Raw genomic sequence first — 18,706 nt, 5'->3', positions numbered from 1 at the left:
GGCTGCTTGACTCTCTTGCTCACATAACAACTTGGACATCAAAGTTGGAGAGCTATGTTAAGAAAGAGAGGGAAACAAGTTTGTGATGACGGCATTTTGAGCATTCACACTACAGATGCTATCCTCTGCCACAATGATCCTCTTCTCCTCTCTCCTCTCTCCACTGACTACTCACAGCTCTGCGCGCCACGTCCGTTTATATGATCCACGTGAACGCGCAGAGCTCAGTCGCGCGGTCGACGCTCATCATCTCACCAGCCAGATTATTGGACCAGAGAAAATCCTCACTCTGCACGCAGCCACATCAAAGTCTCCCAGCACGTCCGCGTATTTTGACATGAAACCTGTCACCTTCTAGATACTCGCGTTTGCGCTGTGCCGCTTTGGAGACGTGGAGAACAAAGGTGCGCGTAAAATATGCAGACGTGCGGAGAGGACGCGTGCATGTGCTGAATTCCGACTTTACATTAAAACACACAGTCGTGCGATCGATTTTATCACTCTACACATTTGAGGAGGAGGTGCAGAAGGAGAGTCAAGGTTAGAACATGACAGTGAACCAAAAGAGCAGCCTCTCTAGAAGGGCTGCGCCATGACTCTAGATTTCGGTGTGATAAAGTTGTTTTTCCGCATTTCTTGTAAAGTGTAAGCCTGTGAATGTTCTCATTCGTCCAGGTCATCGTTATCCTCAAAGCAATTTCAGTCAAAAGCAACTGTATAGTGTATGTTTTTCCCCCGGCTGTTGCAACTTTCTAAAGGAGAAAGGAAACGACTTCAGGAGCATCTCTGCAATTGTTAAATTCACCACGACAACCACCCATTGCTTGCTTAAAGGAACGCACCAAACATAATGATGTTATTGCCAATACCACTGCTACTAAAATAAATATGTTCAGATGTCTGTTCTTTTAGTTTATCTCTTTTCTTTTTAGTTTTTTCAGTATTTTAGCTTTTAATGTTTATCTGACGAAAAATAATGATTTGACTTTGATAAAACGTACGAAAAATAAGATCATAACTCACTGAGGAATTGTCTTTGCTCCTAATCATCAAGTTATTTTTCATTAAGGAGAGTGAATATTTAAAAAAAACAACATAAGAGAGTTCATTGCAAACAAAGTGAAATATTTATAAATCCCTAACATACTGACTATAAAATATATTCTGTCTCAGAATTGATTTGCTTTGCATCGTGATCGAATAACTGTGGTTTCCTTTCATCCATTTCGATCATATTTTTTTTATCCAATAATAAAAAAACTTCTTTACAACATGACGTGCTGAGAAAACACAGCTGTAATCAAAATTCACTTTCCACTCTTAAGTTCTTCACCTGTTGAAGCTGATGTTAGATTTTCCAAGCCATTTGATATTTATATTTAATTTTCTTTTAAACACAACTTTATTGTGGTTATACACAAAGTACAGACAGTATGACAACAAAATGCAGTTTAGGATTTAACCAAAAAATACAAAAAGAATAGAGAATTTACAGAATCAGATTGGAATATATAGACTGCGTAACAAACAGTAGAAGTATAAATACACTAATAGTGCTAATAGTAAACATTATGCAGGATAACAGCTATAAAAAATGAATACAGTGTATACACTATACATTATCCTGTTACCTTGAGTTGTTTGGGGTCCCTTCCCTTGTCTGTAAGTAATCCCTCCCTGGCAGTTTTTAAGCTAATTAAAAAGACATGACTCGGAAAAAAAGTGAATCTGCACTGTTTTAATCCGCTGTGACCCAGTTCTTGACATTTTAACAACCCTTAAACCTCCAAATGCACATATACTGACAATGTGCCTGATTTAATATTCTACGCATTCAGATCAGTGATGTAGCATACGTCTGCACAAGCTGCTCACTGAGCACCTGCCATTTAACAGGATGCATACCAAACCATTTTTCATATACTCCAGGTTATTATGCAGCTTTGAAGGACTCCTCACATTAACACTGTGATCGAACTGTGAATAAAACAATTAGTAACCACTAGGGCTGATTTATGGAAAGTAGCCTGTTTAGCATATCAGTAAATTCTTTTTAGTTCCTTTATGTCCCCTTCTCGTATATGATTAAGTTTTTGAATTGAAAGGCAGACATTTCTATCAGGCTCTTTAGGCTTGCCAAGGTACTGCTGCAGATTCTGCACTTTGGAATATGAATGAAAATGGTTTGGCCGATGAGAATCAACCCGTCATGCAACAGATCCAACAATTTGTTGATGTCTTGCTCTTGCTTACCTAAGCCCTTTTCACACATGCACTGCAAACCTGAAATTATTTAGACATTACCCGGAGGAGCTGTATGTGAGAATGCAAATGTTCAAATAAGTTGGACCACATGTTAAACATACTTCACCCTGCCAGCTCCCTCGTGTAATCTCAACAAAGATGTCAACAAAAATGTTTAACTGCAGAGAAGAGACCCAGGAATTTCTGCCGGTAAGGGATGACAGCGAAATCATCACAAAAATTGAAGGGAAGGCAAGAGACTGGTTTGTTTATATCCAAATTACCAAGAGGCTATGTGTGGTGTAATCCACCTAGGCAGCAGCCCTCGCCTAAACCAAACTGTAGTTGTGTGCTACATGTGTGAAAAGGACAACATTGGTGTGCAACTGATTCATCAGACATTGTAGGGATTTCATATGGGAAAACAGCTATGTGTGGTCCTTGGGGACACTACCACAACAACAGAATGTCCAGAGTCTGGACAGTCTGATAGAAAACCAACTCACGAGTGCCTCATTTCCAGACAGGTTTAACAGATGTATAAAGGATCTGTTGCTATGGCACGACCAGGGCAGGAAGGATAGTGTCACATCGAAAGAGAAGACCAAGACGACAGGTAACTGTCTTAGTCTTTGTTTCACTTTTTTCCAACTATTTTCTGTAAGAAAGTGAATATTACGTTTTTGACGATACAGCTGGTTAAGACAAGGATTTATAGTATAAGGCTGTCCAGACTGATCATGCAAAATCCAATGCAATGCAATGAGTAACTGTAGCATCTGTATGATGCAACCTTTTTGTTTTAATACTGCAGTACTGTCTGTCTATCTGACCCAGACGACCAGGATGTGTCTCTAGACTTTTCATTCATCCTGCATGACAGAATTACTTGTTGGATAAAGTTGGATATTTATTTGGCCTGGAGTGCTGTTTGTCTCCTTGAATGAATGAACAGTTTACTATTTGGTCCCAGAGTAGACCAGAGATAATGTTGACTGCATACTGACAGATTTGATGGCATAAAAATCTCACATTGGAGTGTATGAGTACCAGTTCACAGAGCTGGCCTTAGGCTCAGGGTCACCTTGAGAATTATTAGTATTCCAGGGTGAGTTTGTAAGAAGAGATTGGCAGATTGTCGGCTAATATTTGTTGTCGGGTATGAAGTTCTGCTGTGAAACCTTCCTCTACGATCAGACATCTACTCATCAATTTAGAGTGCTTTAATGACAATTTATGTGCATGTTTTTTTTAGACTACATCCAAAATTCTAATCCACAAGGAAGCTCCTTTGTTTCTGTCCTCCATGCAGAACATGTTAGCGTTACAGTCATTCATTTTTCTGTTTTATAATTGAAGAGAAATACAAAAGAATCAGTTCACATAGAAATGAAGTACTAGATATATCTGTAAAGTTCCCAAATTAGGCTCATTTTCAGGTTCATACTTGTATTTTGGGTTTGTACCGGAAAATGTTGACTTATGCTTGTTGATGCTTTAATGTTGTTATATGTTTTTAATGTTGTTGTTGTTTTTTAAAAAAAAAACATTTTTTTCCTCATACTGTCTATCTGAATTTACCTGTATTCACCATGGATTGGTTATAAAAATGGACGAGGGATCTCCTCCCACTGTAGAAAGGGAAACCAAAATATCACGGATATGAGCTCCACCCTGTTGTAACTTTGGAGCCAGAGTCTGCGAGTTTACTTTGACCTTTCGGTTTGGGTCAATGTCCCATCCGCTACCATGAAGACATGCTGTATTTACCGTAAACCAGCCAGCAGGGGGGCACATCTTAGGTTCCTAAACTTAACTGTCACTTCTGTTGTCTGAGTTTAACCGGTAACGTAATGGTACGTTTAGTATGGAATGGCTGCCTAAACATAACCATAACATTTACGTACCAGTTGCTATTTCACAGCATTAAATTGGACTCTATTCCTTTTGATGACAATACATTGAGTTGTGTACAATAGTACAGAAGTCCTAAAGGCTCTTTAAAGGCACCGTTTCGGGCTGTGTGCATTTCTATGGAGATTGAGCATTTTGACACACTTTTACAGTATTTGAGCTCCTGTCTCTGCTGCTGTTACACGTCTCTGTATATTTGCACTGATCATTTGTACCGTAAGCATTGGTAAACACTGAAGTGAAAAGTGTGCATTGCAGTAACTCATTTAGGTTCTGTCTTAGTGCCTCTAAATGGAGCCACCAACCATGAAGTAAGGTAACCTTCATTTGTTTACACTGTGTGTTTGTGTGTTGAATCAACCTCACCACCACCCTCTGCACCTCCATCCAAATGCACCTTCATGCTGCATCTGAGCTGTAGTCTGTTTTGTTTGTAATGATTCATTTGCTCTATCTGGATGGTCTAATTAACAGATAATCTCTAAATCGGCAATATTTATCTCAAAAAGAAGACCACGGAAACCGATAAATTAACATTTACCTCACTTAAGTGAAGAATCAGAAGTCAAGAAGTAAAACAAACAAAAAGACTACATCAGAAAGTTCTTCAATCAATGTTATCAACACCTACAAGATTCAATTCAAGATTCAAGATTCAAGAAGCTTTATTTATCCAGAGGGAAATTATTTTGCAACAGTTTCAATACAAAGGTGGGAAAGGATCAGAGTAACAATAAGCATAAACATAAATCAAATCAAAACAAAGCTAACATCAGATAAATCAAGCAATAAACTAAGTGTGACAGAGTGCAACAGACGTCGTGGTTAAGCGTAGGTATAAACAATATACAACAATACGCAGCGTGCAGTTTAGCAGCAGATTGAAATGAAATAAGTACAAACTAGATAAGTGAGAAGGAGCGATAAGTTATAAGTGTTAAAAATGTTAAAAATGTAGCAGCATTTCCTACAGAACTAAGTGACAGTCAAATCCAATACAAATACAAAACAAATCCTATAAAGAACTAGCAACTTAACTCAATAAATTGACATAAGTTGCAGATGCTGTAGACTTTTGACTTCTTGAAAATCAGCCTCTCAGGGACTCTGAAAGAACTTTATGCTGATTTATTTATAACCATTAAATAAAGTATTACTCTTCTTAACAGGGGAAGAGCTAAAAATATTGTTGTGTAAAACATCTTTATAAGGTGACTGGATCCAAAGCTGATTTAAAATGTTTCCAAATCACAGCGAGGTGTCTACTCTGCAAACCTTTTACAGTACTCGTCCTGCCTACACTTGACAAAGTGATCAGAGGCTGAAGTAATTGAAGTGACTTCCCGACAACTTCAGACCGTCTGCACCTTCAAAATGTATTTAGATTTTTCCATCCAAACCATAAACAGCAGCTAAGTGTTTTTGTAGGCCACAACCCAAACCTTGGTAAATGTTACAGATATTTATAAGGCTGATGATATTTCTGGTACAATTACTGTTGAGACACACTTTGTTTTGTAATGGTAATGTTTGGTTGCTCCTTAAATGCTTGTCCTTACTGAAAGTTTGTCGGGCTGTCAAATTAAAACTGAAGATCTGACCACAGCCGGTGTGTTTACACAGCTTACAAAGTTGCAGTCATTTGAACAAACAAGAGAGTTGGTGCTGTTAGCTTCATACCTTTTCTTTTATTGATTCGATCTGGCTCACGCGGGCCAGTTTTACCCCTTTTCGGGCTATTTAAAAACAAAAATAAGGCTGCGTACATTCACTTGCACATAAATCCCTGCAAATAAATGACAGTTCATTTGCTTGAATTGGCACAAAGCAAATAACAAATTGTCTGTCTGCAGAAGTTTACCTCATGCTGTGAGATGTATAGCAATTAAGCTGCAAACAACAACAACAACAAACACCACAACACCTAGACTGATGAGAATAGAATATTGTAGTGTCATATATTTTGTCCAGGAAACACAGTGCAGATGTATTATAGCAATTATTTCATTCATTGCTGTCTTTATTGCATTACTGTATTACTGAAGTAGTAAATGTAACCTGATGTAATAGAAATTTACGCTGTACGCAACAGTTGGCTGATCTGTTTCCATTCTTGGAAACTGCACTCGGGGCCACCATTTAAAATAAAAGCTTCAAGTTCACACAATGAATCAATACCAAATCATTAAGATGGATAAGTCACAACCACAATCTAATGGTATGTCAAGAGTACGAATCATCCCTTTATCTGTGCAGAGCAACACAATTACACAATTTCATTAACGCAAGAGATGCAAGAGCTCTGTAAGATTCACAAATGAGTCACTCATGTTAGTACGTATAGGCAAGGCAAGGCAAGGCAGCTTTATTTGTATCGCACTTTTCATACACAAGGCAGTCTCAAAGTGCTTCACAGCACAACATGTCATGAATTAAAATGCATTACAGAGAGACAAAGAGAATAAAAACATAGACAATAATAAAAACAGTGCGGACGTTAAAAGTGTAAAGATTTAGCAGAAAGCTGAGGTGAACATAAAAGTTTTCAGTCTAGTTTTAAAAGTGGTCAGAGTGGGTGACAGTATAGTATAGGTACTATAAACTAGATTAACAGATTATGTTAAGTCCCATGTATAAGAGGCATGCTTTATAAGATGAAGTACATCTACTAGTTTCTCACCAGTAAATGTAATTCACAGAGACCTTCATTATCCAACAGTTAATCCATGCTGAGGCAGTGTCACCGATAATTTCCTGTGCTGATGTGTGCTTTGGGTCGAGTGTCGGAGAGGTTGCCCACGCCTGATATTTGGAGAGCTTACAGTGTATAGTAAAGATGGAAATGACTGGTATTAAGAGACTGAGGCAAAAAGGGTAGCAGTTAATACGAGCTCTATGGTAATAACTAACAAGGGAAAACACTAATTCATTAACAAAATGAGTTCTTTTGGAAGGAAACAGTTTCTCATCCTGCTGGCATGGCATTTCACACACTCCATGCATGGCTTGATGTTAGAGAATAAATAGCATAGTGTATGGTGTGGCTCAGGAGAGAGGCAACCGGTGTACTTACAAAAATCTTCTGAATTTTATTTGACCTTTTCTTATTAGCCAATTAGGGCTGCAGCAGACAAGCACATCACCCCATGTCTAAAAAAATGTGAAGTACGTGGTTAGGTTTGTTAATTCACTATTTTGTCCTTTGAAGTTGTTGACGTTTGAGATATTTTAACTTTAATTATTGTATGGTATAGTTTTCGGGAGCCAGTGAACATCAAAACAAGTCTTGTAATATATACCTGTTTATATACTTTATATTTAAATCAGCTAGGCTATTATTTACCTTTAAAGTTTTCAAAGTGCTGCCGCAGACAAGCTCGCCAGAACAAAGACAAGTGTGTGGTCAGGTGTTTTATTTCCCTCTTCCTTCCTTTGAAGTTGAGAAAAAACAATTTGGTTAATAATAAAGTTTGGGGGAGCTTAGGAATCTTCACACACGGTGACGTAACACACAGTTCACAGCTTCACACCCTGAAAGAGAAAGCCAATTTTGATGATTAAAAAAGAAAGAAGATGAGTGCTCTTTTTTTAATACACACTCAGACTTCCCATCATTCCTTTGTGGCGGACGAACTCACAGCGGGAGTCGATCTATGTGTAAAAGCCTCCTGGCTCCGTGGAGATTTAGTTAATCAAAGAGGTCGTTTAAGGTGTTGATGAGAGACACTAGTGGTCAAAAGACTTTCACCCTGATTAGAAAAAAAAAAGTAAGGAGAAGGGGGGCAGATAGAGGTCAGAGATATGAGTCAACCAGCTCACACATCTTCAGTTCATGCCGACACAGAACATATTGGATGTTTCTAGACAAGTGAAGTATGCTCCTTTCATTAAACATATTTAATATGGCTAATTAAACAATGGTATTTAAATTAATTAAAGTATTGTTTACTTTAATTTTGTAGTTTTACAGAATCTGCAATCCTACTCTCCGCGGACAGTTGATGCGTATTAAATGCAAATCAAAAACCAGACACAAGCCCAGAGCAGAGTCAGCCGTTAATTACCTCAATGGTGACAATTCATCTCTTTTTTTGTGTGATTTGAGGAATGATAACATTTTAAAATCTTTCATTAATCCCCCAAAAGGTAAAATACTGGAATTTACTACCCTTACATACCTGGACACTTATCTTCTTCTTTTTTGTGCAGTAACTTTATCCACCACTTAAGTGCAATAATTTAATCTTACTGCTCATTTCTGTCATTTACGGTCATACATATTTTATATTTTATCTTGTACATTTCCTCTACATTTAATTTACCTGATTTAATTTTCCGTGAATTTGATTTGACCTGTATTCTTACATCTACCTCATATATATTTGACTAAGAGTTAATTGCTTGCTGTTTATTGTTTTTTTAATTTATACTTTCTGTATTTATTAAGCTTAAGAGTTTATTGGTTATCTCCCTTGTGTTCTTGTAAGCTGCTTGAAACTCAATTTCCTTGCAGGAGTTCATCCCAAAGGATTAATAAAGAGAAGTCTAAGTCTAAGTTTATTGTGCAAAAGAAATTATGTTAGGGGGATCTGATTTTATCTTCTAATAAACCACAAAATCAAAAAAGTTACAACTCAAAAGTTGCAACTCATAGGAGTCTAAGGCCAAGGTATGCATGAAACAAACTATTTCATTAGCATTTATACAGCTGCAATGATTCAAAAAGTGAAAAATGAATTTGCAATGACATCTGGTACAGATATTCATGGTCTGTGTGCTATGTCCTAAATCCCTCCCTCATCCACTACAGCAGGGCTGCCCAACCCTGCTCCTGGAGAGCCACTGTCCTGCATGTTTTAGGTTTCTCTCTGCTCCAACACGCCTGAATCTAATGATGTGCTCGTTATCAAGCAGCTGAAGCTCGTCACAGGTTTGAAAATCTTTAGACTCAAGTGTGTTAGAGCAGGAGAAACCTAAAACATACAGGACAGTGGCTCTCCAGGAGCAGGATTGGGCAGCCATGCACTACAGTCTATGTAAGCAGTGATTCGTTTACCCAGTAGTGAGCACTAAAGTGAGATTTCAAACACTTGGGAATCATTGTCGTTTGGGCGTCAACACTGAGAGGGGTAAAATCACAGTGTTATGTATATTTACTGTTGGCTCAGGGTGTCGGATCAATTGAGTATGGAAGCACATTTCTGCCATTGTGATAAAGGAAAGATCCTGTAAGTCATTATCATGAGAAAATCTAAATAATGACTTAACATCTCAAAAATAATAAGTCTTTGTGTTGTTAATTTGTTTCTCATTGTTTTAAGATTAAGTCGTTGTTGTGTGATGCTGAGTCAGTATATTGCGAAAAGTCTTAATTTTTTGTGATACTAAGTCATTATTTCTAGACAAAAAAAATAATTTCTTATTATTTTGCTATAAAGTCATTATTTTGAGGTACTGAGTTTGTATTTTGAGATAATGCATTTATTTATTTTCCGATAAGTAAGTTATTAGTTTAAGAAAGTTTTGTATTATTTTGTGATACTTGGTTATTACATTGAGACACAGTAATACCAATGTTCTTTGTGCCTTTAATGGATGTTATTATAAATCCATGTGTCAGGGATGTTACAATATATTAATAAGCCTTCCAGTTTTAGGATCAATTCGTTTTTATTGCGGTTTATTCTTGTTTTCAGTCAAAAAGTAACAAGTCAGTTTCTACAGTGGGCTCATTTAATTATAGAGTTGAATCTCCGGCCTTCCTCTGAAGTGAAATCCAGCTGAAATGTTGTGACCACAGGAAATGTCAACCTGTACATGTCAGACCTATAGATGAATTTCTGGCCCAAGTGGCAGCGAGGATAAGAACACTTTCCAATCAATGTGTGTTCTGTACTGACAAACCCGACACTGCGAGGGCTGTGGACACAAGCTATGGCCTGTCTTTAACGAGTAAATAGATCAATATGTCAATTATTGAGTAAGAAGTCTGAGTCACGAGATAAAAGGTCATCTGTCCCACCTTTGGCCCAGTTTTCTGCACTCTCTCTCCCTCTCTCTCTCTCCTTTGACATAAAAGCTACTGTATTCGCCCTTTCAGACATGGCTTGTCTAAACATTGGCTCATATCTTTTCAGGCACTGCGAGGGGAAAACATCGAGTCCCTTTTTAATCATTGAAGCTCGAAAACTCAACAGAGAAAATGAATCCGCTGATCTCGTTTTGACATTTTTTTATTCGAGGCAGTTTTATCATAAATTATCATTATTATTATTTCTTGAATGAAAACATGCTTTCAAAATATTTCAACATCTTATAAATTATCCAGAGATCAAAACTTTACACATGACCACAGCTCTATTTGCCTCTCCAACACACCAATTCGCATTTTAGCAAAGCCAGGAGGCAAAGGATACACAGTTGCATCTTGACAGGCAATTTCAGTGTGAGATTCAAATCCATATTCTGATATAAAACAGTAAAATACATACACAGACTGAATATATAGGCAAAAAATGATTAAAACGGAATTTCCCTATCTGTATAAACAGCATGCAACCCCAGGTAATTCACTGCTCTATTATTAGGAAGAGGATGATTTGGGGGAATTCATGTAGGGATAAATCTACTTCTTTTACATGTCATCAGCATGTGGTCGCAGCTGGGCAGAGCGGTGGGGATCCAAGGTCACAGTAGCTATGTGACCAGTAATTGGGTCCACATGGAAATGACCTTTTATAACCCTTTCTTCCTGACTGCTGTTTAGAGACACAAGCTCCAAACTGGACTGGTCTTGGTTCACCCCCAGCTTTCCCATCATGGCAGTAATATCTTCCAATCCCCGGTCTCCTGAGAGATGCCGGTGCAGAGGCTCTGATTCATCCTCAGTGGAGAATGGGGATTCAATGACATGCAGGACACGGGAAGCCTGTAGGTTCTGCAGGGACCGTGACTGGACTGTGTGAGAATGAGACACAGAGAGATGATAAACAAGTTCAAGCCTTATCATTGTTACCATGTTTTTTTATATGCAGACCCCGTGAGCAAGTGTGTGACAGTGTGCTTGCATGCCTGTTATGTGTCACGAGTACATCAAAGTCAAACCTCTCTTAATTTGTAACATAGCCTTTAGCACTCAGGGAAAGTGCAGCATCAACTTCTTTCTCAAAGCTGTCAAATAGCTTATTGTGAAAAATTACACCTCAGCAAATCCTGACCTTGGCTCAAAATTAAAAATCGACTTTTGGAAGTTTGTGCCAATAAATCTCATCATGAAGTAATAATTAACGGTAATTCACCAGCTGTTGACAGAGCAATAGCTTAATAACTGTAATGATAATACATGGCCTTGTTGCTCACAGTGCACTTGCTCTAATCTTTTAATTTTAATTTGACAGTAAATCCCCATACGGGCAGAGCTGGCTGTGAGGCTCTGCAGGTGAGAATCCTCCCAGCAGCGGGTGAGGCTGCATTTCTAACAAGCTCTGCAGATGTGTCGGAGAGGTGCAGGATTAGTTGGCAGGCGGGCGGACAAAGCTATTTGGTGTGGAAGTTTACTCACTTCTGACTGGACTGAAGTCTCCTTGGCTGACCTCGGTGTCAGAGAAGGGCTTGAGGTTGGGGAACACGATTAGTGAGAAGGACAGCAAAAGCACCTGAGAATGGGATAAAAATGCAAGTCATGACAGTGAATTAAAGGTGGTACTTCAAAATCTCTGTGCTCTACATTGTTGAACTCTTTATGGCTCGTGTTTTGGATAGTTCCTCTGTGAATACGCTTTCTCTGCAATCCTCAGAAGAAACAGTAACCATTTTCTGGCTGTGCTTTTCTTGCAAAGTGAAAACTTCTGTGACTGGGAACTGACACTCACATTCATATTTCTGGATAAAAAAGTAACTCTAAAAATTCTTCTCCACTTATGTTGCCTCAGGTTTTGCACTTTATTCTATTGGAAAGATCAAAGGCAATGCATTGATTCATTTCAGACTGGGGGATAGGATACTGTGCCTTTTTTATTTCCTTTGTGCTGTCTTGTCTATTGTGCACGTATCCAGATCGGCATTTCTCGATGGTTAATCCAACTATAGCGGTTGTTGCTATTATGGTGAGTTATTGTTTATAACAATGAGTCATATGGATTGTCGGGGGGTTTGCTTATTTACCTGGCTTACACAAAAACACACACACACACACACACACACACGTACCAGTACACATGTTCCAGTCTGAGCTGGCTTGTTAGATGTATTCATCACCATAGCTTGCAGCCTACGCAACTGTTCCATTAGTGACCTGCAGAGAGGATTTGGGAGGAAATACAAAGGTAAAAAAACAGAGGAAAACAAGTTTTAAGGGTACCAAGCTGGCGAGGTACAGTAGAGGTCAAAGACAGCTTCTGAATGGAAGAAATGTCTGAAATAACAGCTATTGTCAGGAAACGAAAACAGAAGACCTATTTGAAATTCTCACATGTTGCATTTCTGCAGCTGGGACACCTTCCTCTGCAGCTCCTGGTTGTGTGCATTGCAGGCAGCCATTCTAGAAGAAATGATTCACAGATATTTACTAATTGCATCCACATTGCTGGTACATATTTGACAGTACCATCTGCCATAGATTAGATTCACATTCTCCTATGTACGGTATATCCCTGCTCACAATTGCATTACCATACAGAAAGCATATTGATGATAAAATGGATTTGATATGTGAAGCAAGTTTCAGGTCTGTGCAAGGTGATGTTTCTAAATATTTTCAGCATCTTTATCTGCGACAGTCTGTGATACATGGACAGCAAATATGGGGAGTGAAGGTTAGCTACATATTACAAAGGCCAGAATCAAAACAGGGAGTCATGGTAACGAGGTAACAGCTGGCACATCAGGATGCCACAAGGTGACTTTCATAATGTACTGAAATTAACTCACCAAGGGAATTTACAGTGTCCTTTAAAAAAGTATATTAAATCTGATGTTTAAATGTGATCCTTACCTACTCTCCAGCCCATCAATATACTCCTTCTTCTTCTTCCTGCTCTCCTGAGCAGATTGCTTATTGCGTATCTTTCTGCGTATTTTCTTGAGAATCCTTTCTTCGTACTAGATTGACAGAGGGATTTGCATTTTTATTTTAAGCCTCTACAAGTTGATCTCTTGAAATAGTTTTCAGTGTTGAGGTATTGATAGCAGTTTACCTTTGTAAGAGGTAGTTGGCCGGGGAGAGTCACCCCTTCCTTTGCCAAAAGCTTCTTCTCATCTTCATTGAGAATCAACTCTTGAATGGACTGCTGGGATGGGTGTGGGGCCTGGTGGTGAGATATGAATGTTAATATTTAAAACATAATCTCTGCTTTGTAATTCAATCACGCCCCCCCCCTCCACACACACACACACACACACACACACACACACACACACACACACACACACACACACACACACACACACACACACACACACACACACACACACACACACACACACACACACACACACACACCCACACACACACACAGATCACTCCTCTCTTTCTCTCTCTCTCTCTCTCTGTCCCTCTCTATCCCTCGAGCCTCATATGAAGTAGTGAAATGAGTGCAGACTATCAGGCCACCTTCGTCACTCTCATTTCATGGCTACCTCAAAGCAATTAATGTCTCAGAGGACATACGTTGCACTCTGCCACTCCCTCCTTCATCTTAATAAACAAGGCAGAAAACATGGGATCAATACCCACAGTGGGCTGAAATGCACACCACTGCACCACCCTCAAGTTAAAGAAGCACAAACAAATTATACTGCTTGTGTTGATCTTGTGTGTTTACTTCATCATGTCCACTTTGGGGAATATATTTTTCTTCTCATTATAAAGCTGGTAAGTTTGAATACTAATAAAACAATCCACAGAGAAATACACATAGCCGTATTAAGAAACTATGCCTTGAAACGAGCCGTCAGGACTTCTGTACATTCATGGCACAACTATACTATAAATAGGACGACTAAATAGACAATATTAAACATCTGAATACCAATTGTTAGATGCTTATGTAAGTAAATGGTTTTAAAATCCAACTTTTAACAAGTATGCTTAATTCTGACTATGTATGCCATTATGTTGCCAAGTAATTACAAGACATTTTAACCTACGTATCGTAGCTCATACAAGAGAATGAACTTCAAACTGAGACATGTTCAATGCACATCCTTTCATTCAAGCTAAATGCTAAAAGAGTGAAATTAATTACCTAATAACTCATAAGGCCTACTTGTGGTCGAGGGGTAGGTTGGTGTTTACTTTGCTTAGGCAAAAGACGTTGAGAGGCTAGTGCTAGCTTCTTTGATGAGACCACAGTGCTTTTACCCCTGCATACGACTTAAAATTGCTGCCAGCTTGATTAGTTTCATATCATTTACAGGTAGGCTATGTTGCGTTAGTTAACTTGTCTGGATTTTTTAGGAAGTGAGATAATAGTCTGGAAACAACACAAACATTTTCCCATACTCTTTTCCCCTTTTCCATACTTATTTAGACCTGGAAATTACTCAAATTAAATTCCATGCTTTTCCATACTGCGTAGGAACCCTAATTTCAACAAAATGCAAATTAAATTTTTTCTGCGTATTTCTTAAATTGAGCGCTGCTGAGAAAGTTTTGCATGCTCAGCGAACCTTCCTATCTTTAGATGAAATTTTTTTAAAAATAGGAATTGAATTTGCAATTCAAAAAGACTTCTTCCCCTGGTGAATCTAAAATATCACCCCCTAGAGACACACACACACACACACACACACACACACACACACACACACACACACACACACACACACACACACACACACACACACACACACACACACACACACACACACACACACACACACACACACACACACACACACACACACACACACACACACACACACACAGAGTAAACAACAGGTTCGGTGCATGAGTCAAGCATCCAAAGAATGATGAACATTAGACACTATCACTCTCCCAACTACCACTACTGTATCATCTCCACCGACAAACTCTAACGACAACCATACACTTACGGGTTCTGGTGTGCCAGACAATAGCAGATCCTTGACAGTCAGTGGCAAGCCAGAAGACAGCTGCGGCATATGTACATCAGAAGGATATTGTGTAATCCTCGTTCTGCCTGTTGGGAATCCAGGCTCCCAGACATCTGCACCCGCACAAACACAAGGATAAACATGAAGCACATGCAAACAAACACCAATAAGCCATGCTATCGTCATTGTGTAATAAACATCAATAAAAAAAAATATAGAAATTACAGTTAAGCCTCAATCTACGACAAATTCCAATTTCTGGTTCGCAACATGCATGCTTTTCATCGACAGTGTGTTTGATTGTTTCAATACTCTCGTACGCAGGCACAATAATGTACCTGATCCTACTTTATCTTCAGTCATACAGATCCAGGGATTCATGGTATATTAAAAACTGGATATTTCAAGAATATTGCGACTGAAATGTCACCTTTTTCATCGATCATTCTCTGATCAACCAGGACTGTAAGCAATGTTTGCTTTTGTTTTGTTTTACAGTTTTACTCAGAATGAAATGATGACGTTATTAGTGAATTAGGGGGAAATATATTGGCGTTTTTCTAGTATAATTGACACTTACAGTGTTTTCATGGAAAAAATGATGATAACACAATTGAGTTGAGTTTTTAGGTTTCAGACGAAACACGTTATTTGACTCAGTGCAAGCATGTTTCACAATTTGCTGCCAATTTGTACGGTAAATCAATTAAACAAGAAAATAACCTGGTGGTTATTCACGAATGAACATGATCATTAGTTGCACCCCTAGATGTTTTAATGTGTCCTACTATAAACGTATTTCATGTGGATATTTGTGACTCACTGAGGTCAATGGAGACGTTGGCTTCGAGGTCTGCCTTTGTTTGTGGCCTCGTACTGAAATACTGAGCGTCCCCAGGTGGTGACTCAGGGCGCTGGGGGCTGTCCATCTGGTCTGATGGAGGGTCCTCGCTGATCCCACTGTCACTAGGAGATGGGGACCAGAGAGGTGAACCTGACGCAGACTCACTTCCACTCAGAAGGGCAGTGAGGAAGTCATCGTCTGCCTGTTTGGCCTGCTGCAGCATCTGCTGGGGAATGAAAGAGCTATCATTAGTCTGTCTGTGTAAGATGACAACTTGGCGAGCGATGGGATGGTCCTTTAAAAAGAGACAAAAGGCCTTCAGAGCATGTAAAGGAACTCTCAGACGGTGCACACAAAGCACACAGTGAATTGTAGCATGAATGAGTGACATTGGAGATCCCACACTCTCACGCACATTCGGGTCCTGGACTGGCCAGGTGTGATGGTTGCCATGGTGTCCTGCTTCCTCGTTGCGGAGAATTCCATCATTTTGATCAAACAGCCAGTCGAGCAGCTCAATGCCATCACAGCCCTGAAATGAGATCATGACATTTACACTACACACTACTTTGTGCTTTTCATGCTTTTAGAAGCAAGGACAACAACAATATAAAAGGTATCACATACTGCCACAGCTGGGGACGGCTTTCTACTGCCAACCATTCACTCCCTGAACACACTGTACTGTACAATATGTTCCATCAATCTGCCTAAACCTGTCAGTCTCTGTGACTACTCTACTGTAATAATAATGTCCTCCTCAGTGTCATTCTAAAACAGCCATTTCTCTGTAGATTTAAGATGCCAATGTTTTTAATTTCCTCTGAAGCCGGAACTTTGCTCTGCCTGCTTTCCCCCAAATAACTCATAACTGAAATGTAATAAAAAGGGGGTATTATTTGGGTATTTACCTGATCTGGGTAGTGCTCCATAGTTTTCCTTGCTTGGGTGAATCTCCAAAAAAGCCCCAGAAGACAAAGAGATCCAGCCAGAATATCCAATTTTGTGTTGTGGAGTAGTTCTCTCTCTCTCTGTTCGAAGCAGCCTCCACTGTATCTCTCAGCTCTTCTTCTCAGGTCCAAAGTTTAAACTCCAACCCAACACACCCAGCTAACAAGCTTGCCTTGTCCCCATTGGCTACAATAAGATATAATCTGATTGGTATACAAATAAGGAACTTAACACATTGGTCTATCTGGAGACGGAGGACATGAAGTCTCTGATGAGATGTAAAACACTATGAGGGTCAAAGTCTGTTGTTTCTCTTCCTCTTATTTTTTTGATAGCTTATTGACAGAAGGGATAGCTCTGACCTTTGCCATATATTCATAACACAATGGAAAAAACTACTATGACAGGAGCTAGAAAACAAAGTTGTGCTGGTTTTTAACTAATATTGTAGAATAAAAACATTTTATTTGGAACAGCACTGATTATAAGATGACACACTCTTATGTCTGTGTGTCTTAAATCATACTGGCTAATTGATTGATTGATTTATATTAACATTTACTTGTTTGGTAAAGTAAATGAATAAAGGAATAATTACACAGTCTGCATATTAGCATGTTGAGGCCTCTTAAAACCTAATCAGCATCTAGGGCGTCTTAAAATCCTGAATTTACTGAGAAGTAGAGGATGAAAAAAAGAAATTACACAGAAACAATTTGCACCAGTTAATAATCAACGTGATTTGTATGAAGGTCCAATTAATTTTTTCACCAACAGTTCATAATCCAAGAGTCAACAATACAATACTCAACAGCTGCAAAAAGAAATGAATGCATCATATCGAGCCTGAAAGCATAACAATATCCATATTAACCATGTGGACACAGGACGCTGTGAAATTTTGATCTCAGAGACAAAAGAAAGAAGACAAAGACGAGCAGTGTGTTCTGAGGACAGTGATGGGTTATGTAACTTATGTGAGCTAATGCACTTTCCATATACCAAATTTCAACAGATTTGCCACCACCTGAAAAGTGAGTGAGTTTTTGTTCTCCTTTTAAATGTCTGTGTGGAAATGCACACTGAAATGCAGACTGATTGAACTGGTGCACTCATGCACAGCTGTAAAGAAAGGAAAAAGGGAACTTCAGGAAATGTGTTTTTTTTTGTTTTGATGAGGAGAATGATAATACTCATGTTTGTACGGTAAATGGGAAGCTACAGCAATCAGCAGGTTAGCTTAGCTTAGCGCAAAGACTGTAAACTGGGGGGGAACAATTAGCCTGGCTCTCTTTAAAAGGTAAGAAAATCAGTCAAACAAATCCCAGAGCTTCTCACCAGTATGAAGCACCATCCACCAGTGTAACCCCCACACATCACTTGTAAGAAATGCTGTAATAGTTTTAATAGCTCATCCTTGCATGCTCTTTGAGCTCACTGCCATGTAGAAAGATCAAATGAGGTCACTGCCTGAAAGGAGTTACTGATGTCATGCATTGCAGCTGGACATGGCAATACGTTTATTTGAGTTCGTGGCATGGAGATGCTGTTGGGAACGCTCTTTGCCGCAGCAGTATAGCATAATTGTTGCCCTTTTATTTGAGTGAGATTCAAGGTCTCACCTATTTTTATCGTGGCAAGCTTGCGGTTTGCAGAAAAAAGAGACAGTGCCACACA

The 18,706-nt window shown here is 39.0% G+C and overlaps 1 protein-coding gene across 1 annotated transcript; it reads right to left on the bottom strand.

Annotated features, from left to right (window-relative positions):
• Nucleotides 1–10,792: 10,792 nt before the first annotated feature.
• On the bottom strand, nucleotides 10,793–17,010 carry creb3l3a (cAMP responsive element binding protein 3-like 3a; the record flags this gene model as incomplete). Its single annotated transcript, XM_083911360.1, has 10 exons — nucleotides 10,793–11,115; nucleotides 11,720–11,813; nucleotides 12,367–12,451; nucleotides 12,629–12,697; nucleotides 13,151–13,257; nucleotides 13,353–13,463; nucleotides 15,214–15,347; nucleotides 16,058–16,304; nucleotides 16,494–16,610; nucleotides 16,990–17,010. 10 exons carry the CDS (start codon nucleotides 17,008–17,010, stop codon nucleotides 10,793–10,795), a joined length of 1,308 nt encoding a protein of 435 aa, XP_083767486.1.
• Between the last annotated feature and the right edge of the window lie 1,696 nt (nucleotides 17,011–18,706).

This window comes from Echiichthys vipera, assembly GCF_963691815.1.
Source record: "Echiichthys vipera genome assembly, chromosome: 3".
NCBI classification, from domain to species: Eukaryota; Metazoa; Chordata; class Actinopteri; order Perciformes; family Trachinidae; genus Echiichthys; species Echiichthys vipera.
This window is presented reverse-complemented; position numbering and strand designations above follow the sequence as displayed.